Source organism: Carassius auratus, linkage group LG28B, assembly GCF_003368295.1.
Source record: "Carassius auratus strain Wakin linkage group LG28B, ASM336829v1, whole genome shotgun sequence".
Taxonomy (NCBI): Eukaryota; Metazoa; Chordata; class Actinopteri; order Cypriniformes; family Cyprinidae; genus Carassius; species Carassius auratus.
The window spans coordinates 9,211,393-9,233,598 of record NC_039293.1 but is presented as its reverse complement, the minus strand read 5'-3'; the positions used below and the strand labels follow the sequence as shown (position 1 = coordinate 9,233,598).

General features: G+C 38.0%; 1 protein-coding gene across 1 annotated transcript in view; it reads right to left on the bottom strand.

Annotated features, from left to right (window-relative positions):
- Positions 1-22,110, bottom strand: part of LOC113067596 (CREB-binding protein-like) — a 30,757-nt gene extending 8,647 nt beyond the window's left edge. Inside the window, exons 1-16 of the mRNA XM_026239957.1 lie at positions 21,949-22,110; positions 20,963-21,206; positions 18,326-18,445; positions 16,499-16,586; positions 16,042-16,179; positions 15,167-15,284; positions 14,892-15,060; positions 14,731-14,793; positions 14,022-14,146; positions 13,599-13,778; positions 13,130-13,459; positions 12,872-13,039; positions 9,892-10,054; positions 9,698-9,816; positions 4,882-5,121; positions 530-618 (exon numbers count right to left, since the gene is read on the bottom strand). Of these exons, the coding sequence (XP_026095742.1) occupies positions 530-618; positions 4,882-5,121; positions 9,698-9,816; positions 9,892-10,054; positions 12,872-13,039; positions 13,130-13,459; positions 13,599-13,778; positions 14,022-14,146; positions 14,731-14,793; positions 14,892-15,060; positions 15,167-15,284; positions 16,042-16,179; positions 16,499-16,586; positions 18,326-18,445; positions 20,963-21,206; positions 21,949-22,110 (2,516 nt within the window). The remainder of the gene's footprint in view (positions 1-529; positions 619-4,881; positions 5,122-9,697; positions 9,817-9,891; positions 10,055-12,871; positions 13,040-13,129; positions 13,460-13,598; positions 13,779-14,021; positions 14,147-14,730; positions 14,794-14,891; positions 15,061-15,166; positions 15,285-16,041; positions 16,180-16,498; positions 16,587-18,325; positions 18,446-20,962; positions 21,207-21,948) is intronic.
- Between the last annotated feature and the right edge of the window lie 96 nt (positions 22,111-22,206).

Genomic DNA, 22,206 nt, shown 5'->3' with positions numbered 1-22,206 from the left:
TAAGAAAAATAATACAACAATAATTTTATTTTAGATTACAACTGTAAAATTACTAAAATATTTATGGCTGTCTTAATTTCTGCATTTTCAAACAATGACCATCAATAATAATAACATGCTTCACTATGAAACATGCAATACATATATTTAATTAAAATGCAGCCTTTGTGATTTGATAATAAGACAAAGTTTGGTTTTATTCTGATTAACTGTGCAGCCCTAAAGACTGTGATCAAGTTTTCAGTTTTCACAAATACTGTGCTAGTGGGTGTAACAGACAATATCTAGGCTTGCAAACTGAGAGATTCAAAACTCACAACGATTGACCCACAAAGTATTACAACTGTACCCTAGAGCAAGACGCTTAACCTTTAAATCTGCTTTTATGACTCGGTTTATAAGGTGCAAACAACATGGAGTCAACTAAGTGCTAAACGTCACACGCCTGATCTCAGTGCATCACTGTCCTACTTGGAAAGTCATTCATCCCCTTCTCATTTCTCACACCACTGATCATGCAATTGGTTACCTGTTTAGGTAGCTATAATATGTGCCGTCTCTGGAGATAGTACAGAGCTGTTTGCCATAGCAGCAGAGCGTCTGAGGTGAAAATTCGTACTGTGGAGACAGAGAAAATGCATTTCTTTTAAGAGCAACTTAATTCAAGAATTACCAAAAAAAAAAAAAAAAAGACACCTGCACCAGTTTTATTTTAGCATTGTATAGTACTAGTATAGTACATATTAATATTTGTAATTTGCTGCTTTTTTTATAAAGTATATATATTTTCTGTTTTTATTACTAGTTGAAGTTTGTTATTTTCAATAATGCACCAAAATGAATGTCTAAAACCGAATTTATGATTAATTTTTTTATATAATTAATGTAATAAATAATAAATCTAAATGTATTTATAATAATAAAAATATTAACTTTAATGATATACAGGTGTTGGTCATATAAATAGAATAGCATCAAAAAGTTGATTTAACTAATTCCATTCAAAAAGTGAAACTTGTATATTATATTCAGTCATTACACACAGACAGATATATTTAAAATGTTTATTTCTTTTAATTTTGATGATTATAACTGACAACTAAGGAAAATCCCAAATTCAGTATCTCAGAAAAAAATTATATTACTTAAGACCAATATAAAGAAAGGATTTTTAGAAATCTTGGCCAACTGAATAGTATGAACATGAAAAGTATGAGCATGTACAGCACTCAATACTTAGTTGGCGCTCTTTTTGCCTGAATTACTGCAGCAATGCGGCGTGTCATGGAGTCGATCAGTCTGTGGCACTGCTCAGGTGTTATGAGAGCCCAGGTTGCTCTGATAGTGGCCTTCAGCTCTTCTGCATTCTTGGGTCTGCCATATCGCTTCTTCCTCTTCTCAATACCACGTAGATTTTCTATGGGGGTAAGGTCAGGCGAGTTTGCTGGCCAATTAAGAATAGGGATACCATGGTCCTTAAACCAGGTAATGCTAGCTTTGGCACTGTGTGCAGGTGCCAATTCCTGTTGGAAAATGAAATCTGCATCTCCATAAAGCGTGTCAGCAGCAGGAAGGAAATGCAAAATGTACTTTCATCAGAGAGCATAACTCAGCAGCAGTCCAGTCCTTTCTGTCTTTAGCGAAGGCGAGACGCTTCTGATGCTGTCCGCTGTTCAAGAGTGGCTTGACACAAGGAATGCGACAGCTGAAACCCATGTTTTGCATACGTCTGTGTGTACTGGTTCTTGAAGCACTGACTCCAGCTGCAGTCCACTATTTGTGAATCTCCCCCACATTTTTGAATGGGTTTTGTTTCAATATTCAGATATTCTAATTATATGACCAGTACCTGTAATTATGTTTTCACTCCAATTTGAATAAATAAAAATATAAACAGAGTCATAAAAACTAGTTTACATGACAGATTTATTCACAGATACATTAAGTAAAATTGTTTTTACTAAACACTAAAAAACTAAAATTAGCTCTTAAAAAATATTATTATTATTTTTAATATTTTATATAGCTTTTATATGTGTTTTTACACCAGTTTTAGTCATTTTAGTACTTCAACTTTTAGTTAGTTGGAAAGGCAACATTTTAATTAGTTTTCTTTTTCTTTTTTTTCTTTTTTTTCCAAGATGACATTTTTCATGTAATATTTATTTTTCCACTATATTTAAATGACCAAAAACATGAACAGCTTTAGTTGTAGTTAAATCAGCAGTCTTTTACTTTTGGAACTCTAGTAGTTAAAGGGTTTGTTCTCCCAATAATCAAAATTATGTAATTAATAACTTACTCTCATGTCGTTCCAAACCCGTAAGACCTCTATCTTCGGAACACAGTTTAAGATATTTTAGATTTATATTTTACACTTTTTTTAATGTGGTTGACACTCCCTCTGAGTTAAAACAAACCAATATCCCAGAGTAATTGATTTACTCAAACAGTACACTGACTGAACTGCTGTGAAGAGAGAACTGAAGATTAACACCGAGCCGAGCCAGATAACGAACAAAAGATTGACTCGTTCATGAGTCAAGAACCGGTTGCATCGGTTTTCAGATCACCAGTAGTTCTTTCGGACAGTTCGATTCAATAAACCGGTTGAAGAAAATGGTTCACTGGTTCTTTTGCGATCGACGCTTGGCGATGATTGCCCTTAATTCAAGCCTTCGGTTTACCTGCGCTCACAACATTAGCACAGAATCAGTTCAGAATCAATCACCAAAAGAATCAATTAGGTTCAGACGCTCTGTGTGTCAGTCTGCTTCACACTGAATCAAACATGCGCAGTATCATCAGCTCCTCGGTTCTCGAATTGGACGCGTCTGACAGAAACGGTTCTTGACTCGTGAACGAGTCATTATCTGGCTCAGCTCGGTGTTCATCTTCAGTTCTCTCCTCACAGCAGTTCAGTCAGTGTACTGTTTGAGTACATGAATTACTCCGGGATATTGGTTTGTTTGAACTCAGAGGGAGTGTCAGACATATTAAAAAAGTTAACAGCTTAAGTAATTTGTGGATTAATGCGTATTGGAGACAAGAACTGTTTAAAACGATTCAGTTCAATTTGGTGAACTGGTTCAAGAAGATCCGGTTACATCGAATGATTCGTTCGCGAACCGGATATCACAAACAGCTTTGTTTTGAACTCTCTCTCACAACAGACACGGAAGAGAAGACAATGCTGACTAAAGTCGTCGTTTTTGCTATTTTTGGACCAAAATGTATTTTCGATGCTTCAAAAAATTCCAACGGACCCTCTGATGTCACATGGACTACTTTGATGATGTTTTTCTTACCTTTCTGGACATGGACAGTAGACCGTACACACAGCTTCAATGGAGGGACTGAGAGCTCTCTGACTAAATCTAAAATATCTTAAAGGTCCCCTTCTTTGTGATTCCATGTTTTTAAACTTCAGTTAGTGTGTAATGTTGTTGTTAGAGTATAAATAATATCTGTAAAATTCCAAAGCTCAAAGTTCAATGCCAAGTGAGATATTTGATTTAACAGAATTCGCCTACAAAAAACGACATGTTTGGACTACAGCCCTCTAGTTCCTGCAGTAATGACATCACTAAAACAGTTTTTTGACTAACCTCCACCTACATGAATTCACAAAAAGGGGCGTGATCTTGTTGTGCTCCGACGGAGGAGGAGGAAGAGCTGTGTTTGTGTTCGACATGTCGTTGAAACGCTGTTATTTTCATCTCGGAGTCCAATCACCTTTGTTTGGGCTTCCCAGGGACGCTGTACTTGGAGATTAATGGTTACAATTTATGTTTTCGGTTCCCAAAAATTATAATCCACATGTAAAACTAAAATCCACATGTAAAACTATGTGCAGCAAATTTTGCTGAGGACAGCTTGCTGAGGACAACTTCCTCAATCTCAATTTTTGTTTAATGCCGGATTCGCACAAAGATTATTCTTGAAAGATGGAGCAGTTCCCTCTTTGTCTGGAGAAGGCGTTGTTTATGGACCATAACTGGTAAGTGTATTTTATTATTTATGTTGGTGCGTTTAACAGTTTCTGTAACTTATTACACAAAGGGCAATGCTGTTTAGCTTTGTTAACTAGATGTTAGGGCTGTGCAAAAAAATGAATGCGATTTTCATGCGCATCTCGTCAGTAAAAACGCTCCTGTGATTATGAGTACATCTCCAGCACATGCTCGTGCCCACTTGCTTCTCAAAACTAGTCCAATCACGTCACCAGGAGGGCAAGCGTTACCTAAGCTGGTGTCGAATCACAATACAGGAACCGCTGGCACAATCAGAACTCGTTACGTATTTCTGAAGGAGGGACTTTATAGAACAAGGAAGTCATCAGCCCGCTTTTGTGACAGTGAAAACAGCGGTATACAGATAGGTGAATTGTGTGAAAAATACTGTGTTTTTTCACACAAAATATGAACATGTTATATTGCACACTGTAAACACAATCAAAGCTTCAAAAAAACGGGAAAAAACGGGACCTTTAAACTGTATTCCGAAGATGAACGGAGGTCTTACGGGGTTTGGAACGACATGAGGGTCAGTTATTAATTAAATAATTTGTGGAAGAAAAATGTAGCCAGAGCTACTTCTCTCTGTTTATGTCTATGACGAATCACACAGGAATTGGACTTATGTACAGGTAACGTAGTGTATTCAGATAAGCCCAAAAACATGGTTTGGAAAAGGGATTCATGATGTACTCATATTATATACATTTTGTAAATTGTGAATAAAAAATGTTACAGACTGTAGCTTAACCAAGAACAACAGTGAACTGCACTCAGAAAATCTTGAATGCTCTAATGCTCCTAATTTGGAGCATTAACCCAAGCTAACCACTCTTTTCCTGGATGAAGAAGCTCAAGTTCTCACCTTGCGCCCACAGCAGTATCCCAGACCTTGCATGACGGGGTCAATTTCCTGCTCGAACACCTCGGACAGCTTCGAGCAGTACTTGTACACTCGAGATGTTTTGCGGTTGTAGAGCCAGGCGTTGTTGAACATCAGCCAGATGTCATCAACATACTGCCAGGGCTCCTGGTACTGCCCCGTGTCCAGCTTCCTCTTGATGGTGGAAAGATCGATTGGGTTCTTTACAATGTCAAAGTAGTCCTGGGAAAATAAGATTGAATTCATGGTGATTATACCACCCTGTCCCACTTTATATTAAGTATTCCCAATACCTGTGTACTTACATAGTAACTACATGTGTACATAGTATGTAACCCAGTGTAAGTACAAATTGGTACATAGTGTCTACAGCTGTAATGTTTGTGTAACTATGTAACAGTTCTCCTGTTACTAATATATATACCAGTAGTTTTCTCCAGTGTTTTTACCATTATTACTCACCTGGGCATTAGGGGGCACTTTATTTGAGGTGAATTAGTTGGAAACAAAGATGGAGAAATGGCAGGGAGTTTGTTCTCTCTCTGGAAGGAGAGTCTTGCCTCATGGTGGTTGTGGCCTTTTTTACCCTGGTTGAGGAACTTTAGAGTTCTAAGCTCATCTGTAAGTAGTTGTTATTGTTTCTATTTTTGTTTAGCAATTTATATTCCTAGCACATGGTTATGGTGTTTGTTTGTTTTCAATTTTGTTTAAAGAGGGTTTGTGTTTGTAACAAATGAGAAGATTGGAACTAAGAGTTGATTTCCATTTATTACTTGACTGTTGCCTGTTGCCTGTTGCAAGTCAACGTTTTACTTCAATCATGGATAAAGCTCTCTGACGATTGAACTCTTAAGTACTGTTTTCTCTATTCATATTTAACAAAGACTGAGAAATGAAAAACGAATGGAGCAGCATTAGCGTTCGATTTGAAGTAGCGCTGCACAGAATGATCACAAAGTACCACACAAGCGATGAGAGAGCACTGGCGGCGCCAGGGGGGGTCTTGGGGGGTCTCAAGACCCTGCCAAAAAATGCCTTGACCCCCCATTTGACCCCCCACCCTCTTCCTGATTAAAAAAATATATATATTCGGGATAAAGATCCAAAAATGTTTCTCTTCAAACTACGCAGAACAATAATAAATAATAATTATTTCGATATTTATTCGTAGACTGAACCGAGAGCCGTTTCTGTCGGACGCGTCCGATTCGAGAACCCATGAGCTGATGATACTGCGCATGTGTGATTCAGCGTGAAGCAGACTGACACAGAGCGCATCTGAACCGAACTGATTCTTTTGGTTATTGATTCTGAACTGATTCTGTGCTAATGTTATAAGCGCGGGTAAACCAAAGGCTTGAATAAAGGGCAATCATCGCCAATGACGGCATTACATCGAGCGCAAAACAACCGGTGAACCATTTTTTTTTTCAACTGGTTTATTTGATCGAATTGTCCGAAAGAACACCGGCTTCACTTGAGCACCTGCTCCTTTGCCCCTTAAGTGCCCTTTTGTCAAAGCAAAATTTCCTTAAATTTTTTGTAATAACATAAACTTTTGTGAATGACTGCCCACGCCCAATCATAATATTAGTACAATTTATTAATAATAATTTAGCCGTAAATAAAATGACCAACATGATGACCTTTCACCTGACAACGACCTCATCCAACCGGAAAGATTCCTCACGCTGCACGTGCATTTTTTAATTGCTAGAGGATATTTTCAACATCGTGGCAGCTGGTAAGTGGTGTTTCATTCTCAGCGAAGTGATTTTGATGTTTATTTACTTATTATTATTTTACAAGAACGATGTGATGTGAGAACATGCAGATATGTTGCTGTGTGTAGCCTGTAGTGTAGAAGTAACGCTAGCATGCTGTTTGAGGGAGAAAAGTTTCACAGGCATCGAGGGGTCTGGTCTTTTTTATGTTATTTGACTAAACTTTTATTATATTACAGTACTTATTATTTTTAACATGTAAAAATAATTATCACAACACTGGTAAGGCTTATTTAGATTTTCTCATTCTCTGAATTATCATTATAAAAATAAAAACAATTCAGAAATGAATTAAAATATAATTGTATTTTAAATGTGATGCAAATATTTTTTCTACAATAGCAACAGTGTTTACAACAGCAAGACCACTTTAGCCTGTGTAAACTCAATAATATCTATCTGGAAATAAATGTAAAAATATCAATATCAATGTCAATAAAAATGCATAATATGACATGAAAGTGCAGTGTGAAGGATATGAATAACAAATGTATCCTGTCATTTGTTTACATTGCAAAGGTGTTTTTGTTGTTTAGTAGCAGTAATATGCAGTTATTAGCCATGTCCACTGTATTTTTTGTTGGTTTTCATGAGACCCCCCTTGAAAAGACCAAGACCCCCCATTGCCCCCCCAATCAAAATTGTCTGGAGCCGCCACTGCATTTAAATAAATAAAGTATAAACTGTGGGCTTATATTTTAATTTTAAACATCATGCTGTGATTTGTGCTGTATTTTTTCACTGTAACGGACAGATTCCGGCCCCAAAATTTTTTTAAATACAACATGGGAGTGGGAGAGAACAGGAGTCATTCCAGGAAATGGGATGGGATTTTCCCCCAGTTTTTTCACGGGATTGGGACGGGTTCTTTTTTTGCGGGAATGGGATGGGAGAGATTTGAAAATCCACCACCGTGTCACCATCACCCTCTACTTCATACACCTGCCACAGCAGCCACGAGTCGCATTGGAGTGACGTCAGCTCCCCCTTGAACTGATTGGCTAGAGGCGCAGCTGTCAATCTAGAACTTGCGGCCAATGGTGACGCTGAAGCCTGCCCTGATTTACATGAAACTCAAACTGCAACTTTTAGAAACGCAAGCGCAGAACGTGGAAACAAGAGCAAAGGGGAAAAGACCACAAGCACACACAAAAAAATAACCTGAGCAGGAAACCTGATTTAGTTTGTGATTTGGAAAATACTGAATTCCTGTTTCAGTTTTGTGTAATATAATTTTAAATGTGTTTACATTTTTGATTTACGCTTATTATTTTTCGATCCATGACTGCGCTGTTTGTTATTTAAAAAAAAAATTGCCTTTGTTTTCAGGTTTTGTGCGTTATTATTTTACACATGTTTTTAAATATTTGATCTTTGCTTATTATTTTTCGATCTGTGGCTGTACATTTGGTGGGAATCTAATCCCATAGCATTGTACCTAAAAACGACCAATATTTATGTAAGATTCTTGTGGCTTGTAAAAAGCAAATAACTAGGAATTTATGGAGTCAATATAAGGCTACGCATATATACATATATATATGCAAAAAAAATAAATAAAAAAAAGTTTTGCAAAAGAAAATAAAGTTTTGCAAATGAAAATTTAATTATTGAGGAAAATAATTTTAAGTACACTGGTATTACAGTGGTGCACCAACTCAAGATCCAACTCCTCCCGCTTTACATATCACTAAACCTACCCATCCCCACCCCCTGGATCCCATTTCCACCCCTAAACCTGGCCATCTCCACCACTGGATCAAATGGTTCCAATTACTCTTATATATGTTGTTGTTACAAAATGTAGTTATATATGTCCTGTTACATAAGTACTTTTTGAAGTGAAAAGAAGTGTTGTTACCAATGTCCTGTTACACATTTGTACTTACACAAACCATCCTGAGGGTTGTTACATGTGTGTAGTTACAGAAATATTACAGCTATAGATACTATGTATTAATGTGTACTTACACTGTGGTTACATACTACATACACATTTAGTTACAATGCAAGTACACAGTTATTAGGGACACTTAAAATGAAGTGGGACCCACCAACCCTGAATTAAATTTGCATTCCCACTTTATATTAGGTGGCCTTGTACTTACATAAAAAAACAAGTGCAATGTACTCATTGTGTTCATATTGTATAGAAAAACACTTTTGCTGCTATTGAGGTGGGATAACACCACAAATATGTTTCCTTTCTTTCCTCTGAGAAAGATTACAACTATTTGTATGAATGATTCAGAAGACATGTATGTGCTTTTGTTGTTTTTAAGTGCATTAAAGCGGCTACATGTAAATAATTTGAAAAATCTTCATTCTTATTTCGTGAAAAAAAATATTTTCTGGAAAGATATTATTGATATTTCTTAACTTGACATCATCAAATGAGGTAATACTAGAGCTGGGTATCGATTTAGATGTTCAAGATCGATTCGATTTCTCGATTTGATTTTCGATTTAGATTCTCGATTCGATTTTCTATTAGAGCTGTAATCGGGCCTTAAAAGTTAGGCCCGACAGATTTCGGCCGGAGCCCGACAAGTATATTTTGATCGACAGCTTTTTAAAGCCTGAACCCATTTACAACCCGACATTATTCAAATGTACCACGCAAGCAGCTCTTTTGCCTTTTGTAAGGAATGAGTCATATATTTTTAAGCACTGAATGAATGAATGACAGGTTCGTTGATAACATCGCACAAGGCAGATAAGAGGGTGAAATCTAGTGGAGAAGATTGGTAATTAAATTAAAGCTAATCTTGCGTTCAATGTCTGCGGAAATAAATATGGAAAAAAATCGATTCATGGCCTTTGAGAATCAATTTTGAATCTACCACATTTTAAAAAACGATTAATCGAAAAATCTATTTTTTTAACCCAGCCCTAGGTAATACTATGTCAAATTTACAGAAACGTTTTTTTTTACAAGAAGCTGAGCAGTTTTATCCAATAGATTTAGATAATTTGAAGATATATCCGTAATATTAGCCCAATATGGGATTTACCAGGATGCCCAGTAGAGCGGGATTCACTGTCTGGCGGAAGGGCAAGGACTCTGGGTTTTGACGATACAGAGCTTCTAGTGTTGGCATCAGCGCCTGTCTGAGCTCCTCCGGCTTGAAAACTGTAACAAATCATGTTAATCAAGTTGCAGATATTACTAAATGTGGTTTAAATGTTTTCAGAATATTGTTTATACTTTTCTTGCGCGACTGGACAGATTGACTGGATGCTGCATTGCTGGACACGTCCTCCTCTTTCGGCTCGGTCTTTATCTCCGTTTTCTTCTCCTTCGTCTCCATCGGTTCTTGTTTAGGTTCTACAAACTGCTCTTTTACTTGAGGAGGTTTGACATCGTCATCCTAAAGATCAACATGAATTATGTTTAGATATTTTATATTTTATATTTATTATTTTATTTTATATATTTTATAAAGACAAGTGTCATTAGACTTGAGTCACGAGGAAACGTGACTCAAGGAGTCAGTGAGGAAACTAGTGTTACAAGTTGGCATTACAGCTAGCAAGCCAAAACAGTTGAACAGTTTCAACAAATAAATGCAATAATATGTGTCAATATTACATTGAGATACTATGAATATCTTCAAAAGAATAAAAAAATACTGTGTACTTTTGCGTCCATTCGTTTTTCATTTTTTAACCATGATGGAAAAAATGAAAATTGAAGTATTTTTTTATTAAATAAGGTTATAGTCATTTTAAATGTTACGCTGAAAACCAAAATTTAAATTAGAACTGTACACACAAAATGCTGTCTGGAAAAGTAAAATATTGACTTCTTTCCATATTTTTCGTAATTTTTTCACTTTTAAAAAACATTAGAAAAATGCACAAATTAATATAGAAATTTTTAAATTTTAACAAGTTTTCTTTGGCCAAATTTAGTGATGATTCTCTCGCACATTCAGCTGAGAACTAGAGCCGTCTTTGGAACAATGCAGAGACTTAACACAAATATTATAAAAAAAAAATAATCCTGGGAAATCGATCATCATGAAATTATATATTGGGATATAATTTTGTCATAACTTTGTGTGCTATATGGGTACGTTATTGTTGAGTACCATGCATGGTCGCTCAATTCACATATAGGCTACCTTGTGAAGGCTACACATGCCTTATACATTTTGACCTATTTTGCCCTGTTTACTGATGGTATTCGCATAATTCCGCATTTAGGCTATACAGGGCTCTAGACTCATTCTTCCCACCGGTCGCTGTTTTGCACTTTCTCAGTTGGTAGCACTAGCACATAATTTGTAGTTTTTTTTTTCTACAACATGGCATTAATCTATGCATGCTGATTAACTTTTATCATAGTTTATACACTGTAAAAAATAAGTGTAATTTTAACTGTAAAATTTTGTAAAAACGCTACGGAAAAAAACTGATAATAGGTTAACAGTAAGTTCCCGTACTATATACAGGGAAAAACTGTAAAAGATCTAACAAAGCATTTAATGTAAATTTACAGTAAAATTATGTTAATTATACAGCTTTTAGAAGTAAAAAAATAACAAATCAATGTATAATTTACAGTCTAAAACTGTAAACTGATATTCCCAGAATTCCCTGCATGACACTCCACGTTTGAAAGTATTTTGTTTAAATAATCATGTTTTTAAATAGTTCTTGTTATCAGTTATGTACATTTGAGCTTTATGTTACATCTTCTGTTGCTTAATGAAAGTTTTTTGCATTATTTAAGTATCACGTGTGTTACCATGATGGTGTTTTGTGTTTCCATAAATGTGCACCTTCTATATGTTAATATATACTTCTGCTTGTGGTGAAGCTACTTGTGATGAGCTTTGATACTTCATGTGGCTTTCTCTTATACAGTACCATCTTTATTATTATGGTGGTTGTCAGTATTTTCAAGGTACAAAACAGATTTAATTTTGTGTGTTGTTGAATTTACTGGTTTATATTCACATTTTCTTGTTTGTAAATTACAGCTTTATATTGTAAAATTAACAGTTTTTGACGTAAATGTGTTTACAGTTTTCTGTATTTTTACAAAATTATTCTGGCAACCACAGCTGCCAAAAAGTTTTTGTAAAAACAACAAGAAATTTTTTACAGTGTAGTCATATGGTAACGAGTGTTCAGCATTCAACCCGTTCATTTTCCTCAGTATTATTTGGGATTAAATTTTGTGAATGGGAATTCCTCTTTTGGTGTGTTATAAGGTGGACTTTTGGATGTTTTCACTTTAAATTTGCAACCTTGGTGTCACATTTTACAAGAAAAGATAATTGTCTGTTTTGCTTATATACACTTTTTAACACTAAAACAAAAGATTGATTCATTGTTATAGCCTTATTAATTAAAAAGCACAATAACAATAAAACAGTGAGCTATAAAGACAAACTAGATAAAGTTTAACAAAAACTAATAAGATAAGCCATGACTCCACATGCTATTATATACAGTACACACCAAATAATAAATTATAGAATGTTTAGCATACAGTGAGGAATCAAAAAAAAAAGAAAATAAAGAAAGCCTCCATGGCTTAACGTGAGGTAAACAGCAAAGATAACAAGCTTTTTGAAAACAAAAAGAAAACTGAAACTAAACTGGCTGTCGGTGACAGGCCTTGCATGTGTCACAAATATTGTGAAAATTGCGACCATTTTGGTCGCAGTCTATATGTTGATGTTTGCAGTGTGCAGCTGTCACTGGTCCAACAGCATAATGAAAAATACAATGTATTCAAATTCTGAATGATTTGGCCAAGAAAGCGCGCTCTGCGCTCCCTATAATATATTATTTCATTTTTACGATTTTTAATGAAATAGGAAATTGTGTCTGCTTATTCTATTTAATCAGTGTTTGAACCATTAAAGAAGAAGTCGCATTTTCTGTATTTAATTTCTGGGTTAAATTTTTTTTAAAGCGAATGTACGCAAAAGTACATGGACCATGAAATGAATGACCAGGAAGTTCAAATGAACAGCACTTGTTTAAAATATAAATTTTTGTAACAAATGTCTTTACTGTAACTTTTGATCAATTTAATGCCTCCTTGAATAAAATTTCTTACTAATATTAATAGTAATTTCTTACTAATATTAATTCACTTTTTTCTTACTTTTGAATGGTATTAAGCATAAAATACTTAAGAAACAAAATAAAATTGTTAATTGATTAACCATTTTTAAGCCCTTTTTCCCAGATTCAAACTCCTGCTCGTCTTCTTGATGCTCAGTTTTGTGTTCGGCAGCAGGGTAGTCGGGGGGCAAAGCTTGCTGGGAGTGGGTCTCGGCCACTGATGCTGGCGTAGGAACTCTATTATCAACGCTAGCGGCCATCTGAGAGAGCTAACGGACAGACAAACGAGAAATGACATGAGTTAAGGGTGTCATGGCATACAGCTGCAATCGAGGCTGTGTTTTCATGACGATCCTCACCGGAGTGCGAGGCTGCTGCGCTTGCACAGAGGTGGGCTGCTGCATCTGCAAGGAGGGCTCGGGCTGGGGCTGCAGGGGCGTGAGCGGCTGGGAGTGGGCGGGGGAGGAGCCAAGGGCTGAGGGAGGGCGGGGCAAGCCGCTGGGGATGTGAGTGGGCGTGACGTGGCCCCCAACTGACGCCGGCGTGGAAGGCTGGGTCTGGAGTGACTGTAAGCTAGCGGCAGCTGACGGGGTGGAGGCGGAGGGAGGAGGAGGGGTGGAGCACAGGGTGGACGGGGTGCCCAGAGGGCCCACAGGATTCAGGGTCAGGTTAGCGTTCTGCTGCTGCTGCTGCTGCAGAGGAGAGATGCAGGGTATACCAACTCAGACACAGCACAACAAACTACAGCAGAGTGCAACAATCGGGTTCCGGAGCTAAAAACTCATTTATTTTCTCCATACTAAAGGTGCGACAATTCTGACTCCTCACCTGTGGGACAGTCTGTCCCGACTGCTGAGCCAGGTTTACATTCATATTCATGCCCCCGCCTGAGGGTGGGAACGTCTGGTTCATGAACTGGTTCTGGTTTTGCGTCTGGCCCACCATGTTGCCAAAATGGCCTCCCATCATTGCTGGTGCCTGTTGCATCCTGGAGGGAGACATGCTCATCTGCAAAAGAATGAAGATAAATCAGCATTTAGACACAAAGGTATGTTTTTGTCTTAAAAACCAACTTTGACAACATAAATGATAAAGCTATTGAGGAGTTTACTTTCTAGTGAAACAATCCTGTTTTTGTGTAAACAAATCCAAAATGGCGCCCATCTCATAAACAATGTTGACTATAAATACACGGAGAAAACATTTCAATCTGACTAAATTCCAAATCTGGAATCACTTCTTGCTGCTCACCGCTGGAACGTTACCCATGCCCATCTGAGGGGGGTGGGTCATAGGGGACGCAGCCCGGGGAGCTCCCACCGGTGACTGGGACATCTGCATGCTCTGCATGGTCACGGAGTTGAACTGGCCCATCCCTGAAAAAACACATTAAAAGAAGTTAAAAGAGATTTTCTGTTCAATGGGAGATTGAAGCTTCAGAGTAATTCCTGCGCTACCAGTACGACCTGCCCGACTGCTTTTATCCTACTCAAGCCAACATGAAATGGCATTCACAACCGATTCCATTTCTGTAATATGACATATTTTAGAGTGCAAATAATTTTAATTTTTGATAATATTGCCATAAATTTAAAGTTATTATTAAATAAATTCTAAAGTTATTACATTCTGCCAAAAATTTACACCAAAAAGATAAAATCACAGAAAATATAGAAGAATGAAGAACTGTTGAAGTCAGTGAGATTTTGAGAAAGACATTAAAGACTGGAGTAAGGATGCTGAAAATTCACCTTTGCGTCAAATAAATAAATTACATTTTAAAATACATTAAAACAGAAACAGTTATTTTAAATTGTAATATTTCACAATATTACTGTTTTTACTGTAGTTTTAGTCAAATAAATTGACTTTTTGTGCATTAGATACTTCTTTTCCAAAACTTAACCACCTCAACCTTTTGAACAGTAGTGTATACATGTATACAGAATGAAAACCATACCTTGAGGAACCTGCATCCGGGCCATCAACTGGTTTGGCACATTGGACATAGGAACAGGTCCATCTGAGGAAATAAGGCATGTTTTAAGCAGCTAATCAAGAAAGCAGCCAAGGAAATCTAACAACAAGAAGGTCAAAGCATTAAAAAAAAAAGCCACTAACTCGGAGGCCGGATGGCTTGTCCAGGTCCCATAGTGTTGGGCTGGGGAAGGCCAGGCTGCTGGGGACCCTGAGCGCCCATTTGAGGCTTCGACAGCCTGGACTTTCTCTTCTCCTCCAGCTCCTTCTGGATCTTATAGATCTTCTCAGCCAGAAAGTGGTAATACTCATCCTGGACACAAAATATAAAAACATGAGCCACCTGGTGCCTTCTCACAGTCACAAAACACCATCCTGAAAGAAGGTTAAGACGTAGCAAGAAGGTTTGTGCGTTTTACCCTGCTGTTGGCAGACTCGTACATGTCCCCTTCCACCTTACGCGCATAAGCCACCAAGTTCTCCATGCGTCTGTCCTTCAGTGCTGCAGGGTCTGGGATCTGGAATATGGCTTGAACTCTGTAGGGAAATGCAGTATTAAAGGTCCCCTGAAATGTTTTGAAACACGCAGCATTATTCTATGTGTTGAAGTCATTTTAACTGAAAACCGGAAGACAGGACGGGACATATTAAAGCACCCTTTTTTAAATAACTAATAGCATTCATTTATACCACCGCTTGGCCCGACCTTTCAGAGCCTTTGAGCTCCGTAAAGGTATGACTGCCACAATCACATCCATATTGCTATAAAATATAGCGTTCTGTGTAGAATTCAAATAGGTCCGATACGTTTTGTGGTCTGCGCCATCTCACGCATGTGATCCGCTCCATGCTATGGTGCCTCTGGACCAGAGCAGAGTGTGTGGTTATCGTGATAGTGTGAAATCAGACTTCTTTTTTCTCAATGGAAAGCTTATTTACACTGGCTGAATCGTTCTCTGTCCCCTATATAGTGTACTACGTGCCATTCACCGTACAGAAAATACAAATTCTGTTAACAAGTGACTGATTACAGCCTCGGCTTCAGCGTCTATTTATAGTGTAGGGGGCGGACGCTTCAGATTCCAGAGAGTATTTGATTGGTCAGAAGATTTGATGAGAAGATAAAGCATAAAGTGAGAGACTCTAAGTTTTGAATGCAAATGTGAATTTTGTCTTATTCATAACCTTAAGGATAACATATTAATACTAAAAGTTAAAAAACTTAAATTTTGATTTCATGGGGACTTTTGCCCTCGAAAAATCATGAATTTGAAACATGATTACTTCAACTCACAGCTTGTGCACTAGGTGATTCCTCAAGACCTGAGTGAAGTGCTCGTGCCAGGGCTTCTTCATGCCAGGCATTGACAGCGGCGCAGCTGTGGGCAGGTTCCCCGTGCCGCCCATGTTCGACCCATGAGGCATCATCTGACTGTTGGAGCAGGATTACAACATTAGTTCTCAAGTTTTGCCTTCATGAAAACATACACTGTTCAAGCTAAAATCAAAGTATGTACTGGTGTGACGACATTTCGCTCAAAATTGCTCAAAGTTTGTTTTTAAAATATTTTTCCCTTTTATCATCTAAGAATTTCATATTCAACCATTTATTGATACAAAATTGCTGTAAAATAATTCTACAATGACATTATTTGCTCTCTTACATTGCTGGACTCTACAGATGAGCATTTCCCGCTCTGCAGTGTGTGTGTAAGAGGTTAAAAGTGAGGGGTGAAGGTGAAGAGACTCACTTGTTGAGGGATGAGGGGAGAGAGGAATCGGTGTGAAGGTTCGTCTGATCATTCATACCGTTACCACCCATGTTCATCTGGTTAGTGCCTGAAGATGTTGTAGGAAACCAGACAGGGGTTACACACACATACACTATATGAGTATGACGTTTCAGTGCATACTGAAAGCAGATGCAATTAAATCTATCGTTTGTAAGACCATGATGCACTTGATGCCAATTTTGATCAAAGATCTTTTGATCTTTTGAGCTTTCAAGGTTAATAATGAACATGGAACATTGTATTGTTAGCAATAAATATTCAGCTCTTCATCAAAATTCAAAAAATAAAAACATGTTTGGAAATGTTATGTGTGATAGCTCCGTTGTGAGCACTCTCTGTGAATATAGGAACGCTCATTCATTGTTCAGCAACACTTTGTGAGAAATTGTTTATTTGTTCTCTTTAAGCACAGTAAAACGTTTTAGTATCAGAATACAATTAATTTCAAAGCTGCATTACAAATTGTATCCCTTAATGCTTTAAAGGGGTCATATGATGCTGCTAAAAATAACATTATTTTGTGTATTTGGTCTAATGAAATGTGTTTATGCAGTTTAAGGTTAAAAAAAAAACACATTTTCCACATACTGTACATTATTGTTTCTCCTCTATTCCCAACCTTTCTGAAATGCGTCGATTTGAATCCCTTAAGCGTGAGATGGAAATGTTACACCTAACATATTAACATATTGTGAAGCCTTGTCCGGCCGGAGCGACGAAACAAAAACATAAAACCCATTATGAAAATGATATAAACATTATTTCTAGTCATGTTTTCTTTTGGAAGGCAAAAACAAAGTAGTTTCGCTTTCTCAACAAAACAACGTCACACACCATGGCCTTGAGTAAGCAGATGCCGGAGGCCTAGAGTGAGCCGCAGCCGGCTTGAGTGAGCAGAGCATCTGCTGGGCTTGTGGCAACCACATGTGATGACCCCGGGCTGGACTCTGCTTCATCCACGGTGAAAGCAGATTCAGCGAGCTATATATCTGTTTGCAGCACGTCAGTCACGCTCGTCAGACAAACACACATTTTTATAAAATATTCCGTCATTACTAGTGGTTCACTTCCGCAATCTGGTACAATTGCATTCACATCAGCAGTGAACCGTACCGGAGTTCACATGAACCGTACCCCAGACCACCCTTTTTAAGCGGACTCGGGTATGGTTTGCGGGTGCGCACCAGAGTTCGGAAGATGGCGTTCACATCCTCCAAACAAACTGAACTCTGACGTCAAATGAACCAGGGTATGCACCAAATGTGCTAGTATGAAAAGACCCTCAGAGCACAACCAAGCTGCACACACAACCTACAGGTGGCAGTATCCATCTGAACACACCCCGTTTTTCAAAGCATGAGATGCAAACACAATCAGTAGAGTAACAAACATAAGTACATTTATTTAAATCATTAATTAAGATATTTTTATACTTTTAAAATAGTACATTTTGTGTATCAGGGCAGAAAGGATGATTTTCATTTTCACTTTTTTTTTTTTTGCATTGATCAAATTGCAAAAAAAATTAAATGGCCCTAATAAGAGACTAAATATTTACGCAAAATATGTAGTTATGTGTGAGATTCAGCCATTAACTCTACTAATTAAATCACATGATAGTGCTAGGAACTTTTTTTTTTTGTTTTTATATTCAGTGTTGCAATGCAGTAGCATGAAGTATAACCTTGATCTATGAAAATATGATCAAAATCCAGCTCGGAAAATACACTCATGCAGAGAATATATCAGTGCAGATGGTTTATTTTAAATGAGAGTGTTACTTACACTGCTGGTTTCTCTTGTCGCTGAAGTTTGTCGCTTTCAGGGGCAGACAGACGGGGCAGTCGTGCCGGGTGCAGTTCTTCCAGTGCGAGATGATCTGTCTAGAGGAGGCGCAGTGAGCCACTGTGGAAACGGAGAAAAAAATCATTACAGATTACAACACCGAGCATTCACACACCCGTACACAAAGTAGTTGTGCTGCCCAATACAGTGTAAAGATTTCTAAAGATAGACAGTACCCTTCAGATGCCCATTCACATAAAAACAACTTCCTCAGATTTGTGGCTGATTTCAACATAATAAATAAAAGTGAATTTCAAAAAGAAAGGCAACAAGTTTGAAGGTAGATAATTGTTTTCTATGTTACTGGGCCGTCATTAAGTTTGTATTAACCGTTTTATCAACTAACAATCAAAATTAAACAATTCACATTATATTTTGTAATTTAAAATCGTATTAGTTTAAACAAATTGACGAGAGCTTCTGTGTAAGACAACACAGATATACAGAAACAGAACTAATATGTGTCAAACCAATGTAGTGTGGTTGATTATAATGAAAGCAACTTGGTTATTTAAACAGTTTTTCCATCTCGGTTTCTGCTGTGGAAATGTGCAAAATGGGTAATGATATTAAGGTCCCTCCTGCAGTGTAAGCCAAGTATTCAAGAGTGATATAAATAATCATGCTCATCTTAAAGGGTTAGTTCACCCAGAGAGCAAATTTATGTAATTAACAACTTACCCTCATGTTGTTTCAAACCCGTAAGACATCCGTTTATCTTTGGAACACAGTTTAAGATATTTTAGATTTAGTCCGAGAGCTCTCAGTCCCTCCATTGAAGCTGTGTGTACGGTCTACTGTCCATGTCCAATAAGGTAAGAAAAACATCATCAATGTAGTCCATGTGACATCAGAGGGTCAGTTAGAATTTTTTGAAGCATCGAAATTATATTTTGGTCCAAAAATAGCAAAAACGACGACTTTATGCAGCATTGTCTTCTCTTCCGTGTCTGTTGTGAGAGAGAGTTCAAATCAAAGCAGCTGGATATCCGGTTCGCGAACGAATCATTCAGTTCACCAAATCGAACTGAATCGTTTTAAACGGTTCACATCTCTAATACGCATTAATCCACTTAAATGACTTAAGCGGTTAACTTTTTTAATGTGGCTGACACTCCCTCTGACGTCAAACAAACCAATATCCCGGAATAATTCATGTACTCAGCAGTACACTGACTGAACTGCTGTGAAGAGAGAATTGAAGATGAACACCGAGCCGTGCCAGATAACGAACAAAACATTGACTCATTCACGAGTCAAGAACCGTTTCTGTCAGACGCGTCTGATTCGAGAACCGAGGAGCTGATGATACTGCGCATGTTTGATTCAGTGTGAAGCAGACCGACACACAGAGCATCTGAACCGAACTGATTCTTATGGTGATTGATTCTGAACTGATTCTGTGCTAATGTTATGAGCGCGGGTAAACCGAAGGCTTGAATCAAGGGCAATCATGGCCAATGACGCCATTACGTTGAGCGCCAAAAAAACGGTGAACCATTTTCTTCAACCGGTTTATTGAATCGAACTGTCCGAAAGAACTACTGGTGATCCGAAAACCAATGCAACCGGTTCTTGACTCGTGAACGAGTCAGTCTATTGTTCGTTATCTGGCTCGGCTCGAGTTCATCTTCAGTTCTCTCTTCACAGCAGTTCAGTCAGTGTTCTGTTTGAGTGCATGCATTACTCCGGGATATTGGTTTGTTTGAACTCAGAGGGAGTGTCAGCCACATTAAAAAAGTTAACAGCTTAAGTCATTTGTGGATTAATGCGTATCGGAGATGCGAACAGTTTAAAACGATTCAGTTCGATTTGGTGAACTGAATGATTCGTTCGTGAACCGGATATCCAGACTGCTTTGATTTGAACTCTCTCTCACAACAGACACAGAAGAGAAGACAATGCTGAATAAAGTCGTCGTTTTTGCTATTTTTGGAACAAAATGTATTTTCGATGCTTCAAAAAATTCTAACTGACCCTCTGATGTCACATGGACTACTTTGATGATGTTTTTCTTACCTTTTCTGGACATGGACAGTAGACCGTACACACAGCTTCAATGGAGGGACTGAGAGCTCTCGGACTAAATCTAAAATATCTTAAACTGTGTTCCGAAGATAAATGGAGGTTTTACGGGTTTGAAACAACATGAGGGTGAGTTATTAATGACATAATTTTGCTATCTGGGTGAACTAACCCTTTAACAAGCACAACTAATAAATCAGTAATACTCTTGACATATGTTTTTCACCATAATAAAACACTCTGCCCAACTGAAATCATGTCAAGGAATAAAAGGGGTTTTGAGGTTCCAGACATACTTCATACTTTGACAGTGAGACCACAAGAGCCACGAGTGACTTCCCAAGTTTACATAAAGCCTGAGTGCCCGGCCAGACAGTTTAACAACACTGAGATGTACAGTCACCACCGAAATATGGACAAAGAGAGACGGGGGCATTTTCAGATCGACTCAGAGATGGCACATGACCATGACTTCTATAAAATTCAGAGCTTGGGCTAAAGTGCCGGAGTCCAGTTATACATTAACATAACTGGTCTCATTTTGCCTCTCACCTTGGCAGGACTTCCCCGCCTGGCAGTGGGTCATGTGGTTGAGGACGTTCTTCATGGTGCGGCAGTGGGGCAGGGCACAGGCGCGCACGTCACCGTTGGCCTGCTCTCGCCGCTGGCACTTGTGGGCGTGAAGCAGCAGGACCAGCTGCTGCTGGATCAGTTTGCGAATCTCCGGGTCAGCCGTAGGGCCCATCGACACCCCCTGTCCCGGGACCATGCCCACCGAGGGCACCTGCTGCTGCAGCTGGAGGGAAGAGTTTCGATTAGATACAAGCTCCATTTCGGATGTTATTATATAAAGAAACAAATCTTTCTAAATATTCTCAGTGGGTTAGATAAAGCCTCAAGCCACGAGAGGCTGTGAAGTTGTGATTTTATTCGCTGAGGTGTTAAGCGTCCATTTTACGCCTTAATCAAAACAATGTGCTCTGTCCTCTTGTCTTCAACAACACAGAATTGTTATAAAATTTCTTATTTGTTAATGGTCCAGTAGCAACTCCATAATACTGTGAAATATTATTGCAATTTAAAATACCCGTTTTTAATTTGAAATTATTTTAAAATCGAATTCATTCCTGTGACGCAAAGCTCAATCATTACACCAGTCTTCAGTCATATAATCCTTCAGAAATCAATCAACGTATTTATGCACCCTTTAATTAAACAATAAAACTCTTACTGATCTCAAACTATTCAGTTAAAAAAAGAAAAGGACAGAAATAAAGCAAATCAAAATAAATATACTTTGTTGACCTAATAATACAATGCCAGGTCAATTTTCAAATATGACTGTTCAAACACAATAAATTTAGACTTCGTTTATTCAGTTTATCCACTCTTTGTGCCATATTATTTTGTTTGTAAACATGCACTCCAATTACCTCTTCGAAATAATAAATAGCTGCTGAATAGATGTGTGACGCAGAGACGAGAGAGGCCTGAAGTGTTCTGGACTGAATCGGAGCCAGCTGTGGAGGGTTACTCACCAGATTTGGCACGCTGGAAGCACCCTTCAGGGTGGGCTGGAGGCTGTTGGGAAGAGCTGCCTTGTTTTGTATCTGAGCGTTTAATCCAGCACTGGACATCTGCTGGACCGAACCCTGTGCATACTGCTGCCCGAATGGGCCGTTAGCAGATGCAAGACCCATCTATGGAGGAAAGAAAAACCCATCAGCATCTGTGAACCTCCCTGAATGTTCATGAAACTGTGGCTAAAAAGGGCTGCCAGTGTAGCGTTTCAATTT